This window comes from Odocoileus virginianus, chromosome 13 (genome assembly GCF_023699985.2).
Source record: "Odocoileus virginianus isolate 20LAN1187 ecotype Illinois chromosome 13, Ovbor_1.2, whole genome shotgun sequence".
In the NCBI taxonomy this organism is placed as follows: Eukaryota; Metazoa; Chordata; class Mammalia; order Artiodactyla; family Cervidae; genus Odocoileus; species Odocoileus virginianus.
The window spans coordinates 65,856,294-65,866,692 of NC_069686.1; the positions used below are offsets into that span (position 1 = coordinate 65,856,294).

General features: G+C 41.1%; 1 protein-coding gene across 2 annotated transcripts in view; it reads left to right on the forward strand.

Annotated features, from left to right (window-relative positions):
• CNTNAP5 (contactin associated protein family member 5) overlaps positions 1–7,740 on the forward strand; it is a 1,008,111-nt gene extending 1,000,371 nt beyond the window's left edge. For both annotated transcript variants that reach the window (XM_070476362.1, XM_070476363.1), the window contains one exon: positions 594–7,740. In XM_070476362.1, the coding sequence (XP_070332463.1) occupies positions 594–790 (197 nt within the window). In that variant the 3' untranslated portion in view covers positions 791–7,740. The remainder of the gene's footprint in view (positions 1–593) is intronic.
• Positions 7,741–10,399: the final 2,659 nt, after the last annotated feature.

A 10,399-nucleotide genomic window follows, 5' to 3' on the forward strand; every position in this document is an offset into this window, starting at 1 on the left:
GCACCATCTCCAGACTACTCCGCATCTTACAGAGTGTGCAGCAGGGTAAAATGTCCTGAATGTTTAGTAAGCATTTCATGATTAATAAGACATTTTTAGTAAAGCAAACATATATCATAAACAATTTATATCCATAGTGTATGTACTGGGAAGTGAGTTATTTAAATATTCTTTTCTAGGATGCTTAATTAGTTCTAAGATACTTAGTTATTTGCAAGGTGACAAAGAAGTGTTCTAATTAAAAGTGATTCAGGCATATTCTTGAAGGCAAGTCTTAAAAGAATTTATCAAGAGATCATTTGCTAGTCTGATTCTATGTTTATTTGATGACATTCTTAGTCTGTTAAATATAAGCTTCTCTGATATAAACTGGCTTGCTCCATCACCAGTCTGAAAGAGGGGTTTTTTTGGTAATTGAAGCCTGAAAACATTACAACCTGTGTTTGTTTCTGGACACGTGGCAGAGTTTGTTGCTTGCTTTTGTGTTTGTTTGGTCCTTTGTCCTGAGTGCCCTTGTCGCCTTCTTTCAGTTCTTTCTCCTGATCAGATGATCTGTGATAACTGCCTTCTCTCTTGTCCCTCTCTCTCAACAGGAGTAATAGCAGTGGTGATATTCATCATCTTCTCGATCGTTGGCATCATGAGCCGCTTCCTTTATCAGCATAAGCAGTCACATCGCACCAACCAGACGAAGGAGAAGGAATATCCAGAAAATTTGGACAGTTCCTTTAGAAATGACATTGATTTGCAAAACACAGTGAGCGAGTGTAAGCGGGAATATTTCATCTGAAAGACTGCAGGGTCATCTCATGTTCTTTCTTTGCTCATTTTTGGTTCCTCCTTATCCACTTTCTTCTATCCTTTAATTTTGGTCATTCTCTTTCTCTGTTTCCCTTTTATTTTGGGGACATACCTGCATTCACCACAGCATCTATCCCCTCAAACCAGCCCAGAATACTAGGCAGCTATGGCCACTGCCTTCCTCTTTAACAAACTTATCACGGTGAAAATGATCACTCAAGAGACTGACTTGACTACTTTAGACAAGGAAGAGACACATGGGTGTGCGCATGTCCATGTTCGGTTCTGTATTTCTGCTTTCTAAGATGCAGCCTTCAGTTCTGCAGCAGTTCAGCCTTGCAGGCTTACCTTGAACCTGAGATCTGTGACTTCGGCATGTAACCATCATCCTCGACACCCTCCTCCATTCCAAGGCCACTCTGACCAGAACACTCAGGGTACCGAAAAGGAAGACGCTAGGGCCTGGCTTGTGTCAGTGGCACTTTCAAAGGAAAAAGAGAGGTTTGTCGTGTGTTAATTTTCCTTACTGTAGGAAGCCCATTGCCCTAACGCATCATCATTGTTCACTCTCTTATCCCCTGAGTATTTTCAAAAATAGGACTCCTGATAGTCATAAGTTATTACTGTGTTCCTTTCTTACCACTGTCTCCTGGAGCTGACACTTTAGAACAGCACACAATAGCATAAACCTAGGGGAAGCATGGAAAATAGTCGCTTGAAACTAAGAGGTAAAAAGACAGCTGCTAGGAAGTAGATGTTCTATAACTTCAAAAATGCCTCTTCTAATTTTGTAAGAAATATTAGCTATGTCATTCCTGAGATTATTATACATATATATATATATATATATATATATATATATATATCAGTTGTTGCATCAAAAAGCAAGTCAAAGTCTAAAATAGTATTTGGTTCCATGAAAGAGCTAAAACCATCTTAACTCAGCTTTAAATAAAAATAAAAACAAAAAGCAAAACAAACAAACAACAAACAAAAACTGCATGAAAGCAAAGAAATGCCAAACAGAATTCTTTCCTTCCATCCTCTCACTAAAGATCTGGTGAAAAAATAGACACAAGTTTCACATTTTAGAATAGACGTGATAACCCACGTCTGCCACCGAGCCATCTTTTCTAGGGGGTTTAGAATGAACTGGTGTGTGAGGCATTCTGACTAGCTCCAGGAAGCAACCACTGCTTTCCATAGTTTCAGAGGAGCGGTTGGGTTCTGCAGGGCATCGTATTTTCAAGACTGCTGCATCCTTTGTATATAAAGGTCCCCACATGCTTTTTTCCATAGACATAAACTCCCAGGTGAGGCAGAGATATGTTTCAGGGTATGCATCATTTTGGTACCAAAACAGCCAAGGACCATCATCACTCCTTCAAGAAGCTATCTTGGGCTCATCCCCCAGTGGTGGTAAGAATTCTGGTGGTTTTTCTATAGGAACATTCTTCACTCTTTGCCTCTGAGCCATCTTCAGGAAAAAGATGAGGGGGAAATGATGCAAATGTTCTAGTATGCTGGAAATGCAAACAGAATGAGCCACAGATGTGGAAAGTACTTGCTGATTCTCTTTACAAGGCAGACTCAATCTGAATCCCGTCTTTTTCTCTTCGTGTCTGTCACCTCTGACTGTTTTAACACTTTCCTGCATGATGAGGCTCACAATGAGGGACTCCTCAGCTTCACCCCATTTCAGGTCTATTTTAAGCTTTCAGTGTCAGAGAACATGGGGAAAGGATTTCTTTTGCAATCATATTTCTTAAATAGAAGGTGTTCTAAAGACACACTCTCTTTTTAAAATTTTATGTGGATTCTTACTTAATCATTTCCATTATATCCTTTTGCTAGCAAATTTATTTTAAAGTAATTCTAACAAGGGCATTTTTTTTCCCCTTCTAACTTTAATAAGATGAATATCCATTCATAAGAGGAAAGATCTTAAAATATTGTTTCCTCCTGCCCTGTTCTTTCCTATTTCCAATGTTCACTTTTGAATTTTCTATTTCCATAAAAGGGCTTTATAAATCAGCCTTTTGCTTGGCGACATCATCCTTTGTCCCCTGAAATAAAAGTCACCATGCAGTGCAGTGGGTTTAGCCTGAAGCATCTCCAATAATGAAATGGAAGGAAAAAGAAGGTTGAGTAATAAAACTGGAACTGCTCATTATTCAAGTCTCTGAGAAGTAGGGACTATATATTGCTGACATAGTACAGATATAAGAAATGGAGGACTAACAGAGGCCGACTTGGAATATTCGTTTCTCTCATCTACTTATGCTCGCGGGTAGCTCTGTAGGGTGAAGACTTTGGGAAACTCCATCCTTGCCACATCTCCACTACAGAATCTACCAGCAAACCTCCCCATATCTGTAGACTATCTATCCATACATACTATGTATCACAGACTTAATGACGAATGCCAAGACAGTGCAATCAGCACGTCACTCTTATAAGCAGAGTCTCAGGGCTAAATAAAACTTATTTTTACAGGGTTGGAATATTTCATAACCCCAGAGAACACTAACTTGCACTAGATGTGTATGAAAAGCAAGCATGCTGCTCCCTCCAAAGGAAAACACACTTTTCAGTGACAAAGAAGTGTGAACTCTGCCTATCTTTGCTCACTGGTACCAAAATCCGTGGAGTTTTGTGCACCTGTTGATTTGTGTGTTTCAATCCTTGACCAACTATAATCTAAAGCAGAAGTCTTTGAAAGCATTCTGATGCCCCCTTAACCACAGTTAAGCTTGTTTCCTGACTGCACATGTTGGCCTGCTGGATCACCATAATCCTACACTTTAACTTTCTTTGGTAATTGCTGTTTACCAAAGTATTTTATAGAATGTGCTTTGTAGGAAAACCAAAAACACCTGTGAAATTTCACATTTTAAGGGGCTATTTCATTGATATCATTCCCACCAAACAAATCTATTTATGTAAGCAGCAGTGTGTTTGCTTACTGTAAACATATATCTAATGCTGCATCATTCCTTGTGTGTATAGGTTTGAATGCTATGGTTTATAGGAGAATTTGTCTAGAGAGTTAGACATTTGTCACTTCTCTAGATATATTTTTAAGAAAAGCTTCACTTATTCTCTACTCTGAACTGCAAATGTAATATTTATTTTAAGGAACCTAGGGCTGATTTTTTCAAAACAGTTTTTATGCCCTTGAGTAATAATAGAGATGGTACTAACCTGATTTCCATCTTTTGTTAGACTGTTGCCCACCACAGGGTTGCAGGAGCAGGATCAGAACAAAAGAAGGAAGCTGGTCTGTACTTCATTCATTCATGGAGTAATTATTACCCAATACTCTAAGGGCTGTGTTAGATACTGAGTATATTAACATACATTGCACCTTGTTCTTGCCCTTGGAAAGCCCAGCGTCTGGCAGGGGAGGCATGTATTGTTGTCGTAGACTTGCTGGAGACTGAAAGAAACAAATACTTTCTGGAAAATATTTATATATATATTTCTTCTTGTTTATTACTTCTGCCTTCAATAAGCTGCTTTGTTTTCCTTTCTTAAAGCAAGTATCAATCTCTGCAGGTATATTTTTCTGGAGGGAGATGGATTGACTCTGTAGGGACAAGAATAAATGGTCTCCATCTCAAGAGTACTTCTGGGGAAGCTGTATTCTCTCCATTCTTGTTTTAACTCTGGGTAGGGGGTTCTGAAAGTCCTCCTTCTAAGGGTCAGACCTCAGTGATCACACAGGAACCCTATCTGAGGTCGGAAACAACAATCTCCATTTTTCCCCTTTTCATTTCCCAGTTCTTTTATACAATTTATTCATGACCTATTGCATGCCCTTGTTCTTCCAGGTGTTCCTTAAGGCATTTTTGTCATATTCTAGCTTCTCCTAAAACCCTATTGCATCCTAATGAACCATATTGACTCAATTCAGGAAGGTCTCGGAGAACTGGATGAAGTACTGCTTTGAGTAACCCATTGACTCAAAGGTGTCATCCATCTAAATGAGGTCTCACATCTGTGCTCTGGGGAGATTTTTCCAATTCTGCAAAAAAATCACACGTTTCTCGTTCTGCAAGAAGTTCATTCAGTTACAGGAGCTACACTGGGAGACTCCAAGACACTGAGAGAGACAGGAATCAGGCCCTTGAGTTCTTTCTTATAAAAAGTCTTGACAGCTTGTCCACCAACAACTGGCATCTTTTGAATTCCTACACGGCTACAATCCATCAAAATCATACTGTAGCCTGAGCCTGCCAAAGGCAGTCTGATACACAGTGTATAGCTCTGATACTCATTCTTCCTTAACCTGAAGGCTGAGGCATACTTAATCCTCCTTTGTCCTAGAAGTCCCAAGTAGACCAAATCAATAAAGAAGCTTCCTTGTTCCTTACAATGCAGAGATGATTAAAGGAAGAAGGTGTCATCAAACTCAAAATTTTCAGAATACTTGGAAGACAACTGAGTGCTATTTCATGTCTCTCATGCAGTTTGAAAGTGTTTTCTTAAAAAAAAAAAAAACCCACAAAGTGTGATTGAATTATTTCTACTCTGTTCTTGAGTGTTTCTCACCCTCCCTCCATTGCCTCACCCACACTCTTGTTAAGTCATCTAGTTTGCAGATTTTGCTTGTCCTTCGTTTTCATCTCTGCTTCACAAATTCCAAATATTTGAACCTCTTAAAGGGAAAAAAATCACAAACACACACCTACACAATCTCTTTGTCAAAATAGGACTGTTATTCAGGCTTCCTCTATGACATCCTCCATACATCTCTGATAGGAAGAAACACATTTTCTTTTGAGTCGACAGTTATTTGAAACTTTCAGAGGAGGTTTTCATATTTAGCTCTTTTTTCTGCTTTTGAGTAACTTTTGTCTTGCTTTGCACTAAGGTACTCTGAGGGAGAACAGAAAAGCACATTTTTTTTAGTGAACTACTGTACTTTGTAAGTGAGTTGTCTGTCTTTTGTGATGTTTATAGTCTACAAAGCAGTAGAGCCGACATGAGCAAAGATGAAAGCAAAAGTTGGTTTGGGTATTTTGACCACACCTGGCGGGAACAGGATGAGGAGAGAGAGAGAACTCTTGGCGTCAACTTGGTGACGACTGATGGCTTCCCATGGAAGGGCTGCTGCTTCCAGAGAGACTCACCGGAGGCAGCTCCTCCCACTTTCCTGGCTCTTAACTCGGGGCTCTCTTTAGTGCATTTGGATCTTCACTTTACCCATTAGGGAAAGAGGCAATATCCTAGGGTTTGCACGAGGAATTTTACTTAATTTGGCACAATATTTCTGTCTCTTCCCAGGATATCAACCACATTTTTTTTCTAAATTTGTATTTCATCGGGATTTTTCTAGGATGCTTTAGAGCTATCACCACAATCATCTAATCTGCCCAGATTGAACACTTAGAGGAACTATGAGGAAGCACCTTAGGTCCACTGCCCTGAATCAGCATTCCCCATGGGTAGAAGCCCTGAGGTCCTGAAATAAGCCTAGGGATCGTCCTCGCCCCTTATTGGTCCAGCCATGCATGGACATGCCAGAATGATGATGAGATGTGCTTCTCCCCATCCCTGACAGTGAATACTTTCAGGGATCTATCACCCAACACTATCTGGGAACACTACTTTCTTCAATCATCCCCAGCTACACAGGGGAACTTTTGCAAAAACAGCAGGACAAGTTAAGAGGGCTGTCTTAGGTCAGAATCAAAGGTGAAGCTAATTGTTTTAGTGATTAGATCCTAGTGTTGATTTGCCTCAACATCATATTCTTCCATGCGTCCAATGCTGGAAGTAGCCTCAGGGGACATGAAAACCAGATGAAACAGATTGTTGTATTGCCCTGCAGACTCTTTGGAAGGCCTCCCCATAGATAGAATTTTCAACAAACCTTAAGGAATAGTATTAATGAGCTTCTGCCTAGTCGGACGTCCTAATTCTGGCCAACACCATCCCCCAGCCTTCACGGGCATTATAGTCTCTTCTCTTTGAATGGCAGTGCCAACCCGTGTAACCTTGCCCTGCCTTAAATCCTAATGCAAAAATACCAAACCTTGCTTACAGCAGTGTACTTATATGGCAAGAGGGACTTTGTGTTTAGTGAGGTCCCACACCAAGAATGCTTTCCTTCTGAATCTGGTGGTTGACAGGTCTCCTGATAGGCTGTGCCGCTTTGGGCTGTCTCTCCCCTCAGTCTACTGGAGGAGGCACAGAAGGTGCAGACGTGTCACTGGGAATTGGAATGCAGGCTGAGGGGGAACCACAGATAAGTCTCCAGGATATGCTAGCTAAGGAACAAGCAAACTTTTACTGCATAAGACCAGATAGTCGGTACTTTAGCCTTTACAGGACAGCCAGTCTCCACTGCGGCGGCTCATCCTCCCTGCTGCAGTGGGAAGTGGGCAAACGTGGACAAGGAGTCATGGCTATGCTCCAGTGAAACTTTCTTTCAAGAATAGGCAACATATCAGATTTGGTTCATAGGCTATAGTTTGCTGATCCTTGTTATGCAATGTTACAATGTCCACTTCAGATGGAAAATCAATTTCATTCTGGCATAGAGTGGTCCTCCTTCTTGAAGAATGGGAAAGAGCAGGGAAATTAGTTTTAACAAGGAAATGATAAAATACAAAATAACCTCTTCTCCAAAAATATATATGTCAGATACTTATTATGGCAAAAGCACAAAACAGGTCACCTCTCTTAGTAGATCTTCTGGAGTCTAGCTTTTCCTTTTGACCTTCTCATATTTGTTCCTGAAACAGAATCCCAAGTGATGTTGCCTCATTCCAAGTCAGTTTTGAAGACCATGTAACAAGTCTTAATACACTGTATGGGGAAAAAAAATAAAAGTTAGCCTTAGATTTCTTTGTTTTCTATGGTTCCTGTTGTACAAAAGAAAGACTTACACTGTAAATAATGTATATTTAATAAAGAGAGAATTTTGTATGATTTTGTGTGGAAGACAAATGTGGCTCGCTGTGTTTTCCTGGGTTAGTGAAGAGTCAAACAATTAATCTCTTAATGCCCATTCTCATTCCTTAGACCATTAACTCCTAGACAACATGACCTGTGGGGTTGCTGCAGAAACATGAACCTCACACTCCCTGGGTTTATTGATTTCACCAGGCCGAAAAGTGCTGCTGTGGGCTCTCTGAGCTCTCAGTGGTTTATCCTGGTTCAGATGTGTACAAGACCAAGCTCACCGACTTCACCAAAAGTCAAGTTCAAGGCTCAGGAGTCACTCTGGTTTCAGGGATGCAGATGAAATCTGGGATGCGTGCTTTCCTAAACCTTCCTCAGCACCCACTCACTCACAGAAGCCAGCCCTTGTTCCTCTCCTTGGCTGTCCCTTTTTATCAGAGACAGGCTTAATTCCATATGGCTGAGATACTAAGTATGCATTGTCATGAAATGAAATTCACTTCATTGAGTGTTTATTGAGATTTCTATGTATGGAGTCAACAAACAGAAATTGAAAACTGACATGGTTTTTCAGCAGGACAGAACCATGACACCGTCAGATTGAATTTTCTTTTTAAATTGGTTTATTTTATTGAAGTAGAGTTGATTTATAATGCTCTGTTCACTTCTGCTTTACAGCAAAGCAGTCCAGTTATGCATAATGCACACATTCTTTTTTATATTCTTTTTCATGATGCTTTATCACAAGATATTGAATATAGCTCCATGTGCTCTTCAGTAGGACCCTGCATGTTACCCCTTATATATGGAATCCAAAATATGGCACAAATGAACTTGTCAGTGAAGCAGACTCACATGTAACTTTTAAAAACTCACCTAACTGCACAGTGGAGAGTGGACCTTGGAAACGAAAAGGCAGAGAATAGTTGGGATGCATCTCAGAAGCCTGCAGGAGGGTCTGGTGTCTGGGACCAGGGCTCTCATGGTGGATGTTGTAAGAAAGCTGCATCCAGGGAGAACCATTAGGGCTTGCTGAGAGATTAAAGAGAACGCATGAAGGAAGCAAAGCATCTGGAAAGGTGAGACTTTGGGCTTACGTGACTGAATGGGTGGGAGCAAATAGTTATGTTTTAGAGGACTTTGGGCTGTGAAGTAGAAAAGTGAATAACAAATCCAGCATGGGATTGTGTGAAGTTTGAGATTCCAGCTAGGTAATAGGTGTGGATTCAGAGCAGGTATCTGGGTATATACATCCGCAGTTCAGGAGGAGGTCTGGTCCAGAGAGACACGTGGAAGATATACGTGTACATATGTGTATGTACTGTTGTTTAGTGGCTAAGTTGTGTCTGATTCTTTTGCGACCCCATGGACTGTAGCCCACCAGGCTTCTCTGACCTTGGGATTTCCCAGGCAAGAATCTGGAAAAGGTTATCATTTCCTACTCTGGGGAATCTGCCCCACCCGGGAATCAATCCCTTGTCTCCTGCATTGGCAGGAAGATTCTTTACCACCAAGCCACCAGCGAAGCATATATATGTGTAGGTATAGACATATGTGTGTGTGTGTGTGTGTGTGTGTGTGAGAGAGAGAGAGAGAGACCCATTGAGATCTTCTAGAATGTGGGTATAACTAGAAAATTTTAGACAGTGGAACAGTGATGTGTCAAGGACCAAGGGCCAGACAGGGAGGGTGGAAGAAAACCAGGTGAGTAAGCTGGGCTCCAGAAAACAAAATGCTTAATCAAGGAGAAATGGACAGTCCTCCAACTCTATTCACAAACTAAGTGTGATGAGAATAAATATATTTAGCAAGAAAAGGCATCCAAGACCTTTTTAGAGCCACTTGAAAAGAAGTGGGAAGGAAATTCTGCTTGGAGTCATCTGACACCATGGAGAACGCGGGGGCGGGCAGGGACCAAGCTTGAAGGAGCCCGATAGTCTGCACATGCATGGCCTTGGACGAGGCACATGCGTGTGTGCGTGCTAAGTAGCTTCAGTCATGTCTGATGTTTTGTGACCCTATGGACTACAGTTGGCCAGGCTTCTCTGTCCATGAGATTCTCCAGCCAAGAATACTGGAGTGGGTTGCCATGCCATCCTCCAGGGGATCTTCCCAACCCAGGAATCGAACCCACGTCTCTTCTGTCTCCCGTATTGGCAGGCGGGCTCTTTCCCACTAGTGCCACCTGGGAAGCCCTGCACCAGGTGCGCTGGGGCTCAGATCGCATAATACCCACTCTCTAGTTCTGTGTCTTAAATGAACCACCATGATCCTTACTTTTTTTTTCATATTTAAATTGGAAAATAAAACAAAAAAGCCTGGAAGATCTTTAGGAGTAAATGAAACAATATGTGCAAACCAAGTAGCCAGGTCCATTGTCTTCAGAGCCCTCCATAAAAGTTCCCTATCATTATCACCCTACCACCTCATAATGTGTAGAAAAAAATAAAATGTGTCACCTAGAATTTAATAAAAGGCGGCACAGATAAAGCAGTGCTGCTTTGCTTCTTAAGAGGGCCCAGACGTCATTTGTAAGTAGACAAGACAAGACCAGCAAGAGGTCTTGAATTCTAGTTGTAGCTTCACCATCAATGTTTTGGAGAGGCCCAACCTGCCCAAAAGAGAGTCCACAATTCTAAATACTAAAATGAGTCAGGTATCTTAAATTTTGACAATACTTTTTGCT